Genomic DNA, 20179 nt, shown 5'->3' on the forward strand with positions numbered 1-20179 from the left:
GGCTGCTCAAGACAAGAGCTTCCTGAACAAGAAGGGCAGATAGGAATCGCTGTACGAGCCCACATTATTCCTCCCCCTCAGCCAACTGCTGCCTCTCGTCAAGCTCATCTGGAAATGACGTTCAGCTGATTAATCCTTATCAGGCAGCAGCGGAGGCAACCAAACAGCTCCGGCTCGTTCGGGGGAGCAGGAACGAGGCAGCTCACCAGTGCATCAGCGCCGCTGCTTCACTCCCAGCGTCCAAGAGGACATGAAAGCCTTCCCCAGCTTCCCGGGGCTGATAAACAACTCTCTCTCAGCCGGGATAAGAGAGACAATTGGAATACTGATTGCATGCCCTCGAGCAATGGGAATTTTCACAAAACATGCCGAGGAAACCCCTAGGGTAATTTCTCTGTAGAATACACAATAAACACAGCCATCTTGAAGCAGCAAAGCAGCAAATCAGGATTAAAAATCACTAAGTCTTTGACAAAAGCAGTTGCTGCTCCTGATTTTCCTCGACCGCTGCTCCTGTTCTGTCTCATTATTCCTCATTTTTCCAGCTCCCCACTTCTTCCAGACAACGTACCTGAAGCCAATACAACCACACCAGCCAGCTTTGCAGCGCCTCAGTCTCCCACAGCATCAGGGAAATGCTGAGAGGGACAAATAGGTAGATCTTGGTTTGGATGGCTTCTGGAAGATGGGCATACAGAACGGCGTGGCACATGCTCTGAGCTTTTCAGGTATTAATGCTTCGGTCCCTAGCAACAACTACTTGCTGGCACACGATGATAAGCAGATTTCCCTCCCCACAGGTCCATGGCAGTGAAACTGATGCTACAGTAGGGAACTGAAGTCACAGGGGGACTTGGGGAAAGCAGCATCTTTCCTCATTTAAGCATGCAAATAAAAATTCACCAGCCAGTGAGAATCAGTGTTGTCCGTGTGTTAACAATGCCATGAATTTTGCTGAGATAATTTAACAAATAGGGCATCAACAGCCACTTCTTATCTCTGTAATATTGAGAAACAAGCAGACAAAGAACTTCAACAATGAAGTCCTTCCCCCACTGAAGTTAAAACCTTATTGATATTCTCTCATGTCACCAGAGATTTCTGTCCAAAATTCAGGAATAACAACAGTCTTCTCATTCACCCATATCTGTAATAAATCCTCTCCCTCATGAAAAGTGGCTCTTTCGAAAGGTCACCACGAAAATAAGAGGCAGTGCAGCTGAAAGGGTTTATACAAAAAAAAGCAATTGCGTTATTTGCTGAAGGCAATCAGAACCACCATCCATTCCACCTATTTAACAAAACCCTACCACGGGCACAATTAAAACTATCTATTACGCAGGAGGCACCAAGCAGCTTTCATTCTTACCCCAGAGTTCCCCGGCCTGACATGGGAGGACTTGGTGGTTTTTGTGTAGGCGGATTTGTTCTTGACAAGGTGCCAGTTCTTGCAGGCTGGTTATTTCCATGCTGAAATAAGGGAAAACATGATTTTATTTTTATAACGGAGCAGCTCTATTATTGACAGTTTTTTTGTGTGTTTTTTTTTTTTTTTTAAAGTGTAAGAATATGAAGTGAGAATTCCCAGACAGCTGTCAAACAGCAAGTTTTTAGCTATACACAAGACAGATACCAGTATATACAACGAGTCTAAATACAAGCTTAATGTTATTTTTGCTATTAATTTACAACAGACATCAGAAAGCTAGGCAGTTGACAGGTTCATGCACAAATCTCTTATATCTCTTTTCTTTAGGGAGAAGCCACATTTGTGTTCATCCCAGTTCGAGTGTTAATAATTTAACCCAAACTTTAACGCTGACGGTACAACACAGTCAGCATGGGCCCAGAATTTCTCAGTTTGCCCCTGCTATTTGACTAGCAGAGTCATTCAGGTTGTCTGGGAAGTCTCCTGCAAAAAAAAATTATAAAAATGTAAGTGGAGGGAATCAAGGCAGCTACTGAATTCAGAGCAAAGCACTACACGTGTTAGAGAAATTAATGTATCTATGTGTGAATGCAGATGTCAATGTATCACAGATAGATTGACACACGCTAATCGCTGTAAATAAAACAAAAATCAAGTACAGCACGTTTAATCTAAATATCCTATGGAAAGCAGAGGAGAGCGTAAGAGCGCGCTAGTTTTCGGTTTTAATGGCTCTGCAGCCTCTACTATCAGTCACATGAGGCACTGTGGGTCAAAGGAGAAATAACACTTCTTACCTTGGCTTTTAGCCACTTAACGTTGGCAAAAAAGGGGGGGAAAAAGGCAGAAATTAATGGCAGGTCCATCACAACTGGCAGGACAGGTTAAACTACAGATAATCACATTCAAAATATCATTTGTGCCTACTGATAATTAGCTCCATCCCAGTACACTAACAAAGATTTTACTGGCTCACATAGTCCCAAGGCAGAACTTGCAAAGATGAAACGACCCAAAGGAAAGGAAAAAAAAAAAACAACAACAAAACAGTGGCATCAAAATCAACTTAGCTCAGCTTTGATGGATTTGTTTGTCAGATTCCTCATGGCCAGGAAAGGGTTGAAGGGCCCTCTGCTGACTAGTCAAGTCCAAAAGCAGATCAATGCCATTGCAATGGCAACGTGCACTTAAGGATTTGCTCACAAAACCACAGCTGCAGCTATAGGGTGCAGAATGGGCTGGCCTGTTGTTTTGACACTTAACCTTCACGTGTTTTGAAGAAATCCTAGCTGCTGTGCTGAATGGTAAATAAAGGAAAGGGAGTCCTCGGATGGGATGAGCAGCAGAGCCTTTCACCTCTGCTTTATTGATGGAAACCTGCTTCAAGCCAGCACAGCGCTGGCTGCTCAAATCCGTGCTGGCAGTGCTCTGATGATTGTTATTCTGAAATTTTAGCTCTTAGCATCGAGTCATTATGTGACTCCGCTCTATCATTTTTACAGCCTTCGTGACTGCAGAGGAGAAAAAATTTGAACACTTGGCCTCCGTTCCCTAAGCAAAACTCGAGTAATTTTTTTAATTCCAAGTTGCGTTTTAATTCCATATTGAGTTACTTAAATTTATTGAGGGGACAGGGGTGAAGATTCTTCCTTTTTGAATGGGAAAAAGGGGTAGTTTCACTGATTAAATAAATACATACATACATACATAAATGCATAAATAAATAAATCCTAGTGCTGTTTTGGAGAGTGTTTAGAAATAAACTCTCCATTCCAGGACAGTCCTCCTAAGGCACAGCTTTACAAACTGCAGTTTGCAGACCTTCTTCTCCTCCAAGATGCACAGACTAGTCCAAAGCAGTTCATGCACTCAGAAAAAAAAATAATTACTCTTTTTAACGATGTACATATGTGAGATGGATTTCTGACGGGGCCCGCACAACCAGAGAGGAACAGTTGGGATTTTACAAATCAAGAGGTGGGAAGCCACTGCCCTGAAGTTATTCATATCACAGGAGCAGAAGCCCAAAGCCCAGTCCAAAACCCAAATGAAAAAGCTTAGCTGCGGTATGTAAACGTGGAGGGCATCCCATTCACTCCCAGTCTGGGCAGAGGTTCATCAGCAGAGTGGCAGAATTAAAGCATTTCAACCACTTCTGTCCCCACATGCTTATTTTGTGGATAAACACGAAGCTCAGTTTCCAGGATGCCTGGGTACTCTCTCAAGTATTATATTTTTAACTCAGGCTCGCAGCGATTACATTTGCTTTCCCTTCTTTCAGGACTATGTGACCCTTCCCCTTGCTTCACCAGTTGCCAAGGGCAATAGCATAATACCAGGAATTTGTTAAAAGAAACCAAATAGTGAAACTGTCGCCCTGTTCCCCCGTCCTCCCTCCCCCAGCAGCCAGACAAAACCCTCACGAGGCTTACAAGGAAGAGTGGCATGGTTCCTTACCCAGCCTCTGCTATTACAAATAGCAGAGAAAAATTTAAAACCCCAAAGCTTCCTCGCTTTCCTTCCCTCATGCGGTGCCGCTCAGCGCTCACGGTGAGTCTTTCCACCCCCTCCTTAATCACTGCTACACTCTGCCTCCACTGCCGCAGCACCATGGCTGCATCCAGCACTGAACCTGGCATCCTCATCTCGTCTCCTACCTTCCTCGTGCTAAGCACTGCTCAATTCACTAAATGTGCATCTCGAGTCCACCTCCTGGCCTTTGTTCCTGTCCGTACGGCTCCGTCAGGTGAGCTCTGTCGCCTTTGCTACCAATTAAATAATACCCAGATACACAAACACACAGACTTTTATTTCGTTATTGTGCAGAAGAGTTGGTAACCGCTGTCCCCCTGCTTGCAGTAAGAAGCTCTGCAGAGCCCTCTGTGCTGCTGTCAGTATAAACAGGAGTCACAGGGGCAGGAAAACACAGAGGGAAGGAACACAAAGGGAACGGGGACTCTGAGGGGAGAGGAACTCCTGATCCAGAAGAGAGAAGTATGGGAGGAACGCAAATGAATCAAAGCGAGATGAGCCATATGGCTATTTAATCACGGTTACTAAGCTAATTAATTAGGAGGAGCCATTTTCTTGTATTTATTGGCTGAGCTCACGAGGTCAGCCTTGCTGCCTTCCTTGGTCTGAAACCCAAACTCTGTGCTCTCTAAACAATCCAAAAAAATTGCTTAGATCTGGGAATGGTTTAGGCAGCAGGGTCTAGACTTGCTATAATCTCAAGAAAAATGGGGAAAAAAAAGCAGAAAAACGAAAGGAAAAGCAAGCATATGCTCCGTGTGGGTTCAGGCATCTCTCTCCAGCTGCCTCCAGGCCAGCCAGCTGGCGGAGCACGACCAGCACCCCCAAAGCACCGCATCAGCATCACGAAGGTCAGAGGCTGGAAGGAAGGAAATGGAGGCAGGGCACGAGGAAGGTTCACAGCTTGAAAAAGGGAGAGGCTGTACCGAGAAGGAGCTGTAAAATTAGAGACAGGAGGTGCAAAAGGTTTCAAAAAAGCTTAGTGGGACAAAGAGAAGCACTGAGGACTCCTGCAGAAGCCGTAAGAAGCTCGGCTCCCTTCTCCTGCTAGCTGTATTACCAGAGAAGGTCTTGAGGCAGACACCATCATCCTGGACAACGCACACATCAAGACAAGAAGAGTGCACAGGTTTACTGGGGGCGTTTGTGATGCTGAGGCAGAGAACAAGACGGAGTAGGATGCTCCCAGAAACAAGCTAAGTGGTAGGAAGCAGCAGTACTGGCTGGGGTTTCTTGCGAGCATCCTGGCAGAGAGGCGTTTTCAAGACAAGAACAGGGCCATTTTGCTGTTCCTGGGAAAACCTGCCAAGCGTGTGGATGAAATTTTAAGGTCTGACACAAATTTAAGAGACAGAAAACACAGGTTTAGGTTCAAGAAAGAGGAGCCAGCCCCCTGCATTTCCATATGAAGCAGCGGCACACCTGCAGGGTTTTAACTACTAAGGAGAGCAGGGTGGGCGAGGACGGAGAGCCAGCAGTGGGCTGGGAAAAAATGATGTACAGTGGGCAAAACCAGGTGTTTGTAACAGCCATGGAAGGCATTTAACAAAGGCAAAAGCACAGCTGCTTTTGTAACTGATGCAGGGACTTCAGAGAACCTGGACTGGGAGTTTTAAATGTGTTTGGACAGGGCAAACAATGCCCTGGGACAGCCAAGTGATGACTCTAAGTAAGAGGCTGACTTGCTTAAGGCAACTGTTCGAGCCTGCTCCGTTCCGACAGGCCTAACAGGCCAAAAATGAACTGCAGAGAGGCAGGACTGCAGGGCTCTGCTGTACACAGCCAAAGGGACAAGGCCACGAATGGCCCGAGATTCATGACCAGCATAAAAGGGCAGGGGTCTGAGGCCATCAGAAGTATTTGGTAGCCAAAGGATGTCCAGACATCTGAAGGGCTCTGCTGGCTGGCCTCAGGAGGCAGCCATCTACAGAACTGTTTTTAATAGTTTCCATGCCAAGCAACAAGTCATGGGGGAACATTAGTCATGATTCAGGGAATCAGAAAGCTATTATTTGAGTTGCAAATTGTGTTTGGAAAACTCCAGTTATGAACACTGCACATAACTCACTTATGTGAGCAAACCTATCTGCAAGCACAGAAATACAAAGGGCCAGTTGCAACAGGAGCAAAACTCTCACCACACTGAAGCCCAGGACCTTCTTCCATACACTTCAGGTATGAACTCTCCAGTCCAAGACTGCAGCAGCTTTAAATTTCTGGGCAGGTCGGCTGTACCTCCCCTGCTGTATGCTGCTGCTGTTTTTCCAGCTCCTGAATTTCAAGAGCCAATTTCGCTCTGTACTCCGCCATACCTAGCCTCTCTGGAAGCAGTCATTAAAGGCTATCCAGGATAAATGCTGACAATAGGGAAACAAAGGTTTAGAAACTGCTGTCGCTCTAATCTGCATTAATAGAGGGTGTATGGCTAACTCGGAGCTTTAATATGTATACTCTGTAAAGGCAATAACCAGCCTTAGATCTGTTGTTACCTTTGGCCAGTAATCAGTCACCAGCTGCAACAGAAAAGCAGGACTGCTCTTGATGACTCTTTAGCCAACCTCCCCTTTTCCTTAAAAAGTTATATCCTTTATTAGCCAAGGAGGAATCATCTGGGACATCCCTGCAACAACGGCAGCGGCCGTACCACCTTTGAAGTGCTGTTATGTCGCTGCAGCTAGGCAATCCAATTGCCCCCCAAGGCATCCTCGCAGGTTTTTGCACAAGGATTGCCTCCTGCCTTATCAGTGGAGCAGTTTGGGATGTGGAGTACCACAAGATAACACAACCGGAGCAGGAAAAGCAGCAGGAAGGCTAATTGTACAGGAAGGTTTGGGATGCTTCAGGAACGGAGACAGTAAGGCACTAGTCTAGAAGTTTCCCCACAGAAATCAAGATACGGACTTAAGAAGAAGGGCATTTGTGATCAAAGATGCTTCTCAGAAGGCAGCCTGTACCTGGGCATCAGACACTCAGGGTAACACACTTCTACCACTAGTTCTGGGCACTAGTTCTTGTTTTTGAAGAAACCATTCCTGTGTCTGTTTCCTTACTGGAATGGTTCAGAAGTTTGTGTTTGTTTTTAATTTTTTTTTTCATTGTTATAGTCTATTGTAAGGCAGCTATTTTGAGAAAAACTTCAGCTCCAAATCAATATTTCTTTCAAAAACGAATGTGAGCAAGTAAAGCTTCTGCAATTAAATCTTATTTTCTATCTGTAGCATCACCTAGTATTATTTGCAACTTAGTAATTACATAGCTTTCTGTTAACAGTAACCAGATGTAGCTTGTCACTATTCCTTCTCACCTTTATTTCCTCCTTTTTTAATGTCTTTTAGTTTCCAAACTAAGCAGGCAAAATTTTTCAAATCATTTTATTTTAAAACGTTTGAACATATTAAATGGCTGTTAACAGAAAGAAACTACTCATAGACAATGGACAAATTTAATATTGTTCCCTCAGCAGTTATCAGTAGTCTTGTTCTGAGAAAGATACATCACATTCCTGCTTTGAAATACCTCAAGCTCTTTGAATTCTTTTAGTTGGTAATGTTGAGTAGCTACAACAAAATAAGGCTAATAAAAAAATATTTTCAAAATTAGAAAAGAAAGACCTCATAGCATTAAGTTTTCTTTGGAACTAGAAAGGCTTGAAACCTACATCATATCAGATTGCATGCTTCTGAACTTGAACTCTGCACGCTTCTGCACTTCCAGTAGCAAGTGCCCGATGAAAAGCGCTCGCTGTCAGCACTCACCCCAGTCACCAGAGCTGGCAGCAGGAAGGGTTACTTGTTCCCCCAGAGAAGCTTCTTTACCCTACAGCAACATTTACTGTTTGGCCACAACCCGCTGAGGGATGATGTGACAATAATGAAATTATGGCCTTTGAAGCACGAGTGTCCGACAGCGGCTAACGCAGGAACAAAGGCAGCAGAGGCTCAGGTTCAGGATCCCTGCCTCACTTTATTTTTATTGCAATGAATTATTCAAAAGTTAATACCCACGTGACCAACACAAAGTCCTATCCTAAAGGCAGGCATGATAAGGTGGCCTTCCACCCTCACACCAGCACCTCATCTGCATTTTTGCCTTGCACAGAGGTAAGCACGAGGACTGCAGGTGCCTGGAGCAGGCTGCGAAGCACGACACGGGTGGGAGCAAGACTCCCTGCTGGAAGCTCAGTATTGTTTTGGCGAGCTTGGGCCCCATCTCTACTTTAAGGGAGTCCTTCCAACTTCCATACGTGCATTTTATGGTGAGGAAGTTCCAAATTTTTTCTTCAAACAGCTGAATACAGCTCAAGGGAGTTGTAGAAATGTTTGTTGCGTACAGCAAACTCCATCCAACTACAACTATTTGATGTTTTAATTTAACGTGTATTCCACATTTTTATCGCCTTTACCATAAGTTATCGTTTCAACTTCCTACTTTGCTGCCATTTTACAGATTGCTGCAATTCCACCTGCCTCCTATCAAAAAAAGGCATTGGAACAAAATCTAAGACCATCACCAGGGCTTTCAAGGCAGCTTCCAAGCTTCCTCCTCCTTCTCCCCCCTCTTAAACTGAGGATTTTCTGTATGAGTAATTGTATTTGACCTATTTATTTGCTGGCACATTGCTTTTTTTTTTTTTTTTTCCTCCTTTCACAAAAGGGGAAAAGAAGGAAGGAAACGTTAAAGCAACCTCTGCCTAAATTTCCAACCAAGCTGTCTGCACAGGAAGGTGGACTCTCACATCACAGCGGTTACTCTGATTTACCAAGAATGACTTCAGTTACATTCCCCTATCCCCAGAGGGTGACAGCTGAGCCACTGCTTTGCAGACTGGCACAAACACTTGCCTCTGTGTTTCTTGGAGCTATCTACACACAATATTTGTGTAGTAAAGCCTTGTCTCTAGAAAACAAATTATAAAATTGTTTTGTCCTGACTGTGCCTGATGCTAGGCTTGACTTCATAGGCACACATATTAAAAAAAACCAGCTTTACTCCCTATGGAAATTTCATCCATATCAGGCCTTCCAAAAGGAAGGGTAGGGAGTGAGGAGTCAGCACAGCTTGGGGCTGCCGAGGAGTTTCGGACTGAAGGAGAAAGCACCTTAGCAATCCTAGGATAGTCTCTAAAAGCTTTTTTGTCAAGATGCTACTGGAGAGGGTGCTAGGAAACTGTACTGCCTTCCAAGGTTTCCCACAGCAGGGCAGAAATCTGCTACACAGAGCAGCTGCCTACCACCACCCGCCCCTCTCCCCATCAGCTGCCTCACAAAAATTGCTGCCTGCATGCAAGAGGCGGGCACACAGAGCCCTCCTCCATGCCCCAAGCACAAGTTTCTGCTTTTGTGTACCCTCTATATAGCCAGGAGAAGCATTTCATAGAGACAAGGAAAACAGAGTGTTCCTACAGAAAATGTACAGGGGAAGGAGGTATTTACTCTGAAGATTACATTTTTTTAAAGTCTGAGAGTTTTTGTTTATATTTCATTTATTATTTTTACATAAAACAGTTCCAGATCACTCCTTAAAACATACTGCATATTCTAAAGACATTTTCACCATCCAGGATCAGTATTTCTCGAAATAAATAAAAGCAGGAACAGGATACAATCCAGCCTGTATCTTTGATCCCTCTTCCTTGTATTTCCTCCTTTCAGTTTCTTTATCAAATCCCATACCAAACCACCAAAAATAGAGTCCTATTAACGGCAATAAATCATCATCTATGGATTTCAAAGTGCTGCATAATTTCTAGTTAATACTAAATGTCAATGTATGTGTTGTACTTTATTGACTGTTGCACAGCAGAGCTATAATCAAGGACGTGCAATTAGTACAGCTGAAAACTCAAACATTTCTTTCCCACCTAGAAAAAAAAAAAAACAACATGATTTCTAAGGCCTTACTGCAGATGTTGCTGCCTATCAGCTTGGAGAGAAATTTTTCTTAAGTCTTACTTTCTTGACCATAGTCTGAAGTATCTTCTAGGACCATTCTTGGCACAACAAAGCTTACGGTGCAGTTTCCTGCATGCTTCTAATTTGTATGTGCAAGAAGCAACCCAGCCTTTCAGCATCACTAGTTATTTGTGCTGACTTCCAACAGGACCTGATCCACCAGTTTCTGAAGTTACTTTGGTTTGATTTTCTTAAAACAGCACTGTCTACATCTAGGTTTGCTACTTCCTTTAGAGCTTTGCTTTCCTTTAGAGCTGTGACCTGTGTCACACTCTAGTAATCCCAGTAATATGCCGGCTACATACATGTAATTATGTTATTCACTGTCTCAGCCCAATCTTCTCAACGATGTGTCCAGTGAAGGTCAAACTGATGAAGGTGTCAAACATGTGACAGCCATCTTAAACTATCTACCTGAGGCCTGATGAGCAGCTTGTTTCATTTGTTTAAGATGTCTACATACTAAATAGCAACATCATCTTTCTACTCGCTGCTTCATGCTCCCCACAGTAGGAAACAGGCTCAGGCATATCGCTCAGGCAATCAATGTCACATTAAGACTCCAAAATGGGAGGATCTGTTCACTCTGTCAAGAGTAAAGAGGCCTTGCAGAGATCTTGACAAATTAAGAGGGTTGTGCAATCACCAACTGCATGAAATTTAATGAGAGCAAGTGCCGGATTCTGCACCCGGCAAGGGACAACCCCGGCTGTATGCACAGGCTGGGGGCGAGAGGCTGGAGAGCAGCCCCGCGGAAAGGGGCCTGGGGGCTGTGCTGGAGGCCAGCTGGCCACGAGCCAGCCGTGTGCCCTGGGGTGCACCAGGGAGGGCATAAAGCTGGCAGAGAGCCTCCACGGGAGGGCTACAAAGATGGCAAAGGATCTAGAGGAGAAGACATGTGAGGGGCCTGGGTTTGCTCAGCCCCGAGCAGAGCAGGCTGAGGGGAGGCCTCATGGCGGCCTGCAGCTCCCTCACGAGGGGAGCGGAGGGGCAGGCGCTGAGCTCTGCTCTCTGGGGACAGCGACAGGACCCGAGGGGACAGCATGGAGCTGGGACAGGGGAGGGTCAGGCTGGGGCTTAGGGAAAGGTTCTTGACTGAAAGGGTGGTCAGGCACTGGGACAGAATCCTCAGGGCAGCGGTCACGGCACCAAGCCTGCCAGAGTCCAAATGCTTCTTGAACAACGCTCTCAGACATGTTGTCTGATTTTTGGGTGGTCCTGTGTGGAGCCAGAAGTTGGACTTGATGATCCTTGTGGGTCCCTGCCAACTCAGGATTCTACGATTTTATGTTTCTGACTCAAAGAAACAAGAGCAAGATATAATTTCTAGCTGACTTATGAGTTGCTCATTTGGTTATTACTGGATACTGTTTCACTTCTGAAAAAATCAAGTTTGTAATACAGAATTAAATCACTGAGAGTTAAAAAAGCTTTATTAAAAATATTCCATAAGACCTGCCCCAAAATAGGTAAACAGCACTCTTTTCTACCCTCTGAATAAAAAGGGTCACATTAATAAAGATGCCAGTACTCCTAAGAGCAGGTAGTCATATTGGAAAACGCAAGCGCTACAGCTTAACAACTTCAATATTTAGGATCAAGTAGCTTGTTTTGAGCCTGCACAACACAAGTAGTCTTTGAAGCTGATGAGTTGCTGCACTAAGAATAATTATTCTATTAAAAAAAAAAAGTCTTTTACAGCACCTGAACCCTGGAGCACTTAAATGTCGAAAAAAATATCCTGATGTTGAATTTGTGGATTCCTGCATTCTCTATTCATTGAGCTCTCTCCTTGCATACAGGCAGAAAAGTCGGTCTGACTCCAGTATTTCTATTCTAAAGCTATTCAAGAGGCTTGTCTTTCGGGTTTCTTCAATCCACTCCCTCTCAAATTAATAGTGTGAAAGATTCCTAAGAGTTACAGATTTAGTACAGGTTTGGCTACCAAAAAAATAAAACTAAAAAAAAATTTAAAGTCAGGTAGTTGAAAGACACCACATTAATTCATAGCCTTGAGCTGTCATGGCACAGAGATGCTTTTTAAGTTGTGTTGGAATTAGACTCCTCTAGGCATTCACAGGGTTACTACAATGCAGGAGATACTTTGGCACTCTTCTGTGTTAATTCTGAAAGATCTGTTCCTCAAGAGCTCAGCCATTCAAATGGCACTTGAAGGGCTGATCTAGCTGCTCTGACTGACCAGAGTACATCTAGCTTTAGAGGACACACAGGTCTTGAATAAAAGCTTTTTAATTCTATTCAAGGGAAGACTGTTGTGAACTGAATATACCTGAAGGCCTGCTCTGGGGGGAATGCAAGGTTATTATTTGCTATGAAAAGATGTCCAGGGAGCAAAGGGTGTTACAGTAATTCATTTTAACCATGGTGATTTCAAAAGATGTATACATTAATTTATGAAAAGTTTGATTTAGAGAGAAGAAAAATGAGGCTGCCAAAAGCACTAATGGGAGAGAGATATCAAATGCCACTGAAATGTTAATACCAGCTATCTGTCCCCCCTGCTCCCACTTCTCCCTCTCCTCCCCCCCAAAAAAAACACTAGCCAGTTTTCCTGTAACAGGTGACTTATTTGTCTCAGTACTTTAAGAAATAAAGGGACTGGCAGAGACAATTTAATCAGGGGAGGAAGTAGTGAGGATTTTAGCAGTCAGTCATGTCCTTTTTTTGACAAGTCACTAAGCTAAGATCATGAGCCAGTATTTCCAGACACTGACTACCATAGACAGTCACAGGGTTATGGCAAACATTGCTCAAAAAAAAGTCTTATTGTAAAACAATCCATTCTGTTATTGAAACATTTGCATGTGGGAGCGTATCAAACCCACAGTCCTTCCTACCATAAGTGAGCTAAACATTTTTATGTCAGTAACATTCTGCCCCAACCCTATCTCCTGGTCTGTACTACTTGGAGTCCTGAAGTGTCCAAGTATTCTTACCTTTACGCCATGGCCAACATCATCCAGCACCGTGTAGTCTATAGGTTTTCGAATATACCTTACAGGACGCTCCATGTTCGCTGGCGCTATAATTTTGTGAGTTCTCGATGTGTTCTTATTGGTCGTCAAAATGCCTATCTCTCTGCGAGCGACCTTTTCTTTATGGATGTCCACAGTCTAGATTGAAAACAAGAAAGTATGGGTTTCTTTAGGCATTTGTTGTTTTTCTTTTCAGAGCTATCTACATGTTTAGGCTACGCTATTAGACAAAGATTCTGAACCGAGTTAACGCTGCTGGAAGGATGCCAGGTTATTGACGAGACGAGTTTAATCTACATGAGCATTTTTTGAAAATTACGCTTTAATGAAATAACCAATATTAATAATAAAATTACAATTATACATTACTGCTTTGATGCTCTAAAGACACTACGCAGATACAGTATGTGCAGATTAACCCTCGACATTCTTATGAGTGACAACAGCAATAAATTACTCCCACTCCCCAGCTGGGAAACCAGGACAGACAAGCTCAGCAGTTTGCCCAGAGCCCCCGAGGAGGACTGGGCTTGGGAAGTCTGCAAGGTAATTTCTTTCAGCAGAGCCATCAGTGCATATTAAAGTAACAGCGTGCAAAGGGAAGGACCAGTCTCAGCCCTGACACTAGTCTCAGTCACACTGTTTAAAGCATGTTTACCGAAAGAATAAAATGGAGCCTTAGAGATGCAAGGAAGGGAATATAACAGCCACACCCCTGTTAAGCTCCATCATTATATTAGGAAATTCCTAAAGAGACAAAGAAAGGTCAGCCCTGCATTGTGTGAAGGATCATACTAGGCCTCGCACACCAGATGAGTGCTTCTACATGCAAGATAACTGCTGCTTAAACCCTCCTTGAGGTAGAACAAGTCCAGATCAAGCATCAGATGGACATAGCAAACCCCACTCCTAGGAAGCCTATTTCAGTGCCCAGGGATTTAATTTACTGGTTTAAGTAGTTACTAGAACCTCAGGATCTCATTGCAGAAGATGGTAGCTGACAAAAACCACCACTCTAAGTCGCTTTGAAGAAAACCTATTAAACCATCACTTTTTCCACTAAGGAAAATAATTCTTAGTCTGTAAGAGTCGATTTCGCCTGAACAGACAGAGTGTCAAAGCTCAGGAAAAAAATAAAAAAAAAATCACCCATCAGTACTGGTTTGGGTACATCTCTAGAAATGCCCTAAGCTAAAGTGGGTATTAGCAAGAGCAAGGTTTTGTTTAGTGAAGCAGAACCAAAGATGAAGCATAAAATTAGTTTGTGTTTCACTCCACATGAGGCAGGATGAAAAAGAAAAAGGTAAACATCAAGGAAATGACCATTTCTAATTTCTAGAAAAGCCAGCACTTGGTGTTTGGAGTTCACTGTCAAATTCCTTCAATTGATAACTCTTCTACCCCCCTCTTTACCAAGTGTATACTCTCTCATACTGTTTAATTTTCTTAAGTATAGAAAGAAATTCTTCAACAGCTTTAGGACGTGGCATTGCAGATTGCAAGTGGGAACACAAGTGGAGAAGCATCTAAAAGCAGTGATATCGAGTAAGCTTGTTTTCACAGCTTAAAGCCAAATAATAGACAGCTTGTAACGCTGCAAAAGGGTCTTACTTTGAAAGGTAAGGAAACATAACATAAATAAAAGTTCTGATTTTTCCAGAGCTATGCAAGACATTACGTGTGTATGTCTGCATAGCTTATTTGGAGTAAGTTAATTACATACCCCAATGAAGTTTTGGAAGCTTTGGGTCAAGCTTCATTGTTTTAAATACTCATACCCTGAAAAAATACCAGTCAGGATAGGAAAAAAAAAAAAAAAAAAAAAAAAAAAAAAAGGCACCTTTCTAAATTAGACAACCCTAGACATGAAGCATTTGTCATTACATCAGTATCAAATACATCAGCCACTGCACCCACGTTTGTTCTGGAAGCCAATTTCACAGAAGACAGAGCAAAGACTTAAGAACAAGACTACCTGTGTTTCTTCAACTCCAGCTATTATTTGTTCTTTTCCTTTTAGAGACTGAAATGTGTTAGTGCTGTCTTTTAGTTGGCTTTCAGCAAGATCAAGAGCCATTATTTGAGTATTCTGCTACATGTTCGTAGCTCATCCCTCCTCCAATTCCTCTGTACAGCTTGAACCCTTTTGTTCAGCGAGCCACTAAAATGCAATGCCTCAAACTATCTTGCAGAACTCTAAGGTGCAACTCCTCACATTTTTAATACATGAGGACTGCACAGGTAAAAAATAAACACTTCAACAAAGTCACCTAAGTAACATGGGATGCCACAGAGAACGTCATCATAAGGCACACGCTACAGGGTCTTAAAAGAGGATGTTTTAAAATACTACTGTGCACAATTAAATTCATATTTTTACTTTACTCTTATGAGCAGAACCTGTTGCTACTAATAAATTAATTTTTGTTCAGTGTGGACAAAAATGCATCTTTATACTAGCAGTTCTCTTAATGTCGATGACAAAGAAAACAACCGAAGCTCGTCACAGTACAAAAACACGCATCTTTTCCTAGCAGGTGGCTCATGAAGACTCACTTTTCCTCCCTGCAATGAACAATGAATTCCATAAATTACTAGAGCAGAGAATAAGAGATTTGCTGTTCAAAGCAACAGAGACTGCAGCTCTCACTTCCTACATCTGGCACACTAGGAAAGCAAGGTGGGGTTTTGCCCTGTGCAAAGCCAAGGCTCCAAACATATGCTTTGCACATAACAATGCACGTGAATTGTTGTGTGCTCAGCAGACAACACAAAGCACAATAGCTGCTCATTTTTATATTTGTATGTCTATTAATTTGCTTGATGGTGATGTGGAAGTTTATCGTTTAGTCATCGGCAACAGAGCCTTGATTATTTCACTTCCAGAAAGAGGAAAAAGCCATTTCTAGCAGGATAGCATAGCTGTCCAGCCAGACAACAGCCAATTCCCAAGTGAGACAAGCCAAACACACCGGGTAACAGCCAAACCTGGCCATCCTGAGAGCCCTGGCCACAGCTGGCACCTGCAGCTGTGAGCTGGTGCCCACTTGGATGTGATAACAGGACGGCTCAGGTGGCTTGCCATCGCATACACCAGACCTAATTCTAACCTTCAGAGATGAAGAGAAGCATCTCTGGTGTAATTTAAGGTTTGGGATATAGGGATGGGATTCTCACTCCTAGACAACATCATCCAGAAGGAACAAGTCCAGCACTGTACTGATTTGGAGAAGAGGAAAGGCAGCCCTTCCAGAAGCACATGTGTTTTTTAGGAAACAAATTGAAGCTAAACCCTTTTGCCACTGTAACTAGGTGCTAGGGAACTCACCAGCTAATCCCAGAAGCAAAGTTGGGCTTGGAGGTTGAAGGGACTGTTAATGATTAGCTGCCTCCGCTGTCTGGCTGCTTCCAACCATTTGAAAGAAGCAGTGGATCAACAGGATGTGGAGTTAAACTTTAACTGCTTGCTTTCTCAGAAGTAGCCTCAAGGCCAAGTGGAATGCAGCAGTGATGCAGCAAGAAGTGAATTTTTTTCCTTTTGTGTGCCCCTGACACAGCTCTACCCGTGCAAGATGCCCTCGACAAATCCTTTAGAGACAGAGGCTGCAGTATACGTGGCCAAGCTAATCTGGGGAAATATCTCAACAGTTTAACGAAGCCCACATATATAAGGATCAGATTAAAAAAACAACTTCAAGCTTTGGTCATCTTCATAATATTGAACCCCGGCATCTCAAACCACTTTCATGAGCCACATACTTGCACAGCCACAGCTTTTCTCATTAAGTGTAAGCACACTTGGTAAAGAGCAGGCTTTTTTTAATCGATTCATCAGCTGTTGCCAGTATCAGGCTGTCCTGAACACCAAGACAACTCACTGCACCAACACCACAGACTCACACCAGATAAACGCCTGGCAAGGAGATGAGGGGAAGCAATTTGTGGCACTGGGAAAAGCTGCCAGGCCTTGGGGAAGAGTGGGGTAACAGCAGAGGGGTAACCCAGCCCTCAGCAATCGTGGTTATCACATAAAAAAGTAGACAGATGAACCCCCCAAAAATATGTTAATAATTTAGTTTAAGAAACTACAAACTAATTTCTTTTTGTAAAAGTCAACACCACTTTCACCCATGTCTTCAGGGGTGAGTGAAAAGGCACTTCAAGGGCATTTCCTTGATTTAAAAATGTAATGTTCAACATACATTAGACAGAAACAATCCTAAAATTATGCCACCATTTTTAATGATAGTTTTTCAGGCCATTTCATACAAAAATTTCATTTTTTTAAATCACATCATAATTGTCCTTCAAACAACTGCTCTGTGCTGCAAAGATCTGCCAGGAGGTAACTTTTCAGTTTGGCTCCAGGTTCATTCAGACAAGAACAAACGTAGGCTCAAACTCCACAGGCCACCTGAAGCTGCTATTTAAGAGAAAACAAGGAGAAAAGGAAGGCAGAACTGCTTGTTATTAGCCACAGCGCTCCCTAATTTTGACATTGTTTTCCTTTTTCGCCTTTTCAGTTTGTGGTTGAATATGGGGTTGAGTTTATTACTGAAACTTGATTTGAAAAGAAGTAAAACCTTGATTACAGGGCAAATCAGCATTGCACACATCTAGGTGTTAGCAACAGCAGTTAGGATTACTTTATAGGAGCAAAAGCACAGACACGAGACGGCAGCATGACCCCTTACCACTTCCCAGCCCCATCTTGCCAGCATATTTGGTGCAACTACAGATCACCTGCATTTTGTCTTGGCAAATGGACCTGCACAAAGCTGGTGCTGGACTTCCTGCAAGTCATCTCTACAAACTGCTAGGGTTTGTGCTTTTAAACAGCAAGTTAACAGGGAGAACAGGACTTCATTTGTTTCATATCTGAGAGCAGTGAAATCCCCGTAATCAAAAACTGTATTGCTGGCAATATAAAGGAAAAGAATGCCATAAAGATAAAAGTAGGATTTCTGCTCAAAGACAAAACAATTGCAACACTAGATTTGATGTGTCAAGTCAGGCTAGCAAGCCGTCAAGTGTGCTTTCAGCAGAAATTTTGCTTGATGTTATAAAATACTGGGCAGACGCACAAGCTTCAGACTGAGCCCAGTCAATAAAACCCTGCAATGCATGCGGCAGGGAGCGGTGCGGAGAAAGGAGTTTCATTTCCTTCCTGGTACAACTGTCTTGATTCCAAGCTTACTTGCTTGTATTTGAATATGAAAAGGAAGATCTGTTCTACTATCTGTAATTCTATCTACAGCTTCTGACGGCTTATAGCAGTAAAATACAGAATCACTGAATCATTAAGGTTGGCAAAGACCTTCAAGATCATCTGGTCCGACCATCCCCCTACCAATGTCACCCACTAAACCATGTCCCTAAGCACAAGGTCCAACCTTTCCTTAAACACCCCCAGGGAGGGTGAGATAACTACACAGATAGGTAATTCTACAGATTAACAAGCATCAAAATAAATATTAACATGTTCTAGTAAACACACATTTTCTATTAAGTACTACAGGCTCATACACCCAGCCTGCCAACTGTAGTGTTAACCAAAGGAAACTTAAGAAAAAAACACACAGAGATGCTTTCAGCATCCCCTAAATAAAACAAGAAAAAAAAAAATTACTCTTTAGTTTTGTTCCTAGATCCAACTTTAACATTAGCCCTTACTGATATTCTCCAAAATGGCAGATTTTATTTCAGTATCTTGCTACATAGTCTACGCAGTAAATTTTCCTGAAGTTAAACAATCTGATGAGACCAGAAACATTAACCTGTTCTGGTTTAGAAATACTTATCCCACTGCTACTTCCATAAAGCACATTTAATGAGACTTTTTAAATAAACAAGTTACAGTTAATCAAATAATGCCACTGAAGGGAGCCAGGACAACACACATTGTACAGACTACCTGCAATGAAGTCGTTTGACCTACAAAAAAGATTAGTTAAATCTCCAGCTTTAATGAGCTCAGACAGTTGACTTCAGGCAGAGCACATCTCACACTATTATTTTGTGAAGAAAATTCAAAATAAAGCTTAGTGTATTCAACAGATGGAAACATGAACATACACTGCAAGAGAAATTCAAGAGAAAAGATCAGTCAGGAGTTCAAGGCATAAAAGGCATGAAAAAGCATGAATGGTTTGGGGATTTTTCCTCCTCCTTGGAGACACCACCTATAGATATCTACACAATGTTACAAATTATATCTTTCATTAACTCTTGATCAAAGTGCAAGGAACAAGTATTTGCCTTGATTATCATTGCTTACATGTTGTGTGATACCCATCAAAATAGTGTTCAAGAACCTCAGGAATGTACCTACAGAAATAAAAACCTTTCATCTTGCTTAAGAATGAACAAACTTTGATAATGATTATTAAAAAGGTCAGAACTAAGGAGTTCAGGACATGTCTACCTGTTATCGTTTCTGACTATCAGTTACCAACTGGAGATGAAAGATGTAGCTAAGGTAAGCTAATAATCAAACACGAAGATTTCCTCACACGTGCAGATTTAACTGTCTGTCAATAAGCACACAAACGTACAGGTTGTATCCACAAAGAGCAGAGTCCTCCCTGGTTTGAGGTCCTACTGGAATCCCAATGTCAAGCTTTGACGAGGGATACCTTGAACACCCCGTCTATGTCTGCACCGACCCAGTTACAGAATGGAACTGGGCAAACTTGGGGGCATCTGCCTCTTCCCACCCCTCTTCTAAGCCTTGCTCAAAGAACGGATCAAAAGCTTGGTCAAGTCCTACAGCCTCATTCCCTTCCCTGAATGTTCTTTAATCAACGATGTTTAAAGTGAACAATAATCCTTAATAACCCAGAACCTCTTGCCATGCTTTCTGAAGCCGCACCGTGCAAGACAGGTTGCCCGTAACCTCCAGCAACGTAGGAGGCAACTGAAATAGATTTAGGAGTCACAGTTCCCGAGCTGCAAACCCAGCAAAGTTTTCTTGTAGGTTTATAGATAGAAGTTTCTCTCACATTCCCTTCAGCATACAGACAAGTTCCAGCAGTAGGACAGCCCTCTCCAGACAGCTTCACCTCCTGAAGCCCTGGGAAATCCCGGCCTCCTAAGGTGAAAGGCTAGAGGACCCAGATAAGCCTTGCCTCTTAATCTGATGTATCACCTCCCTTTTACCGCAGGCAGGGTTCACAATCAAGAGATTTTATAGATTAACACAACGAACTGAGGTCATCAACATATATACAGCAGCTTACAATCTCTATAAAACGTTTACATCCTCCTGAAGG

The 20179-nt window shown here is 42.9% G+C and overlaps 1 protein-coding gene across 16 annotated transcripts in view; it reads right to left on the reverse strand.

Annotated features, from left to right (window-relative positions):
- The window catches only part of ABI1 (abl interactor 1), a 76667-nt gene that overhangs the window by 17621 nt on the left and 38867 nt on the right, over positions 1–20179 (reverse strand). For 8 of the 16 annotated variants that reach the window (XM_027450595.3, XM_027450601.3, XM_027450602.3 and 5 more), the window contains exons 3-5: positions 12870–13046; positions 2227–2241; positions 1370–1470 (exon numbers count right to left, since the gene is read on the reverse strand). In XM_027450595.3, the coding sequence (XP_027306396.2) occupies positions 1370–1470; positions 2227–2241; positions 12870–13046 (293 nt within the window). The remainder of the gene's footprint in view (positions 1–1369; positions 1471–2226; positions 2242–12869; positions 13047–20179) is intronic. The other 8 variants (XM_027450600.3, XM_072033717.1, XM_072033716.1 and 5 more) reach the window with 2 other exon arrangements.

This window comes from Anas platyrhynchos, chromosome 2, assembly GCF_047663525.1.
Source record: "Anas platyrhynchos isolate ZD024472 breed Pekin duck chromosome 2, IASCAAS_PekinDuck_T2T, whole genome shotgun sequence".
Taxonomy (NCBI): Eukaryota; Metazoa; Chordata; class Aves; order Anseriformes; family Anatidae; genus Anas; species Anas platyrhynchos.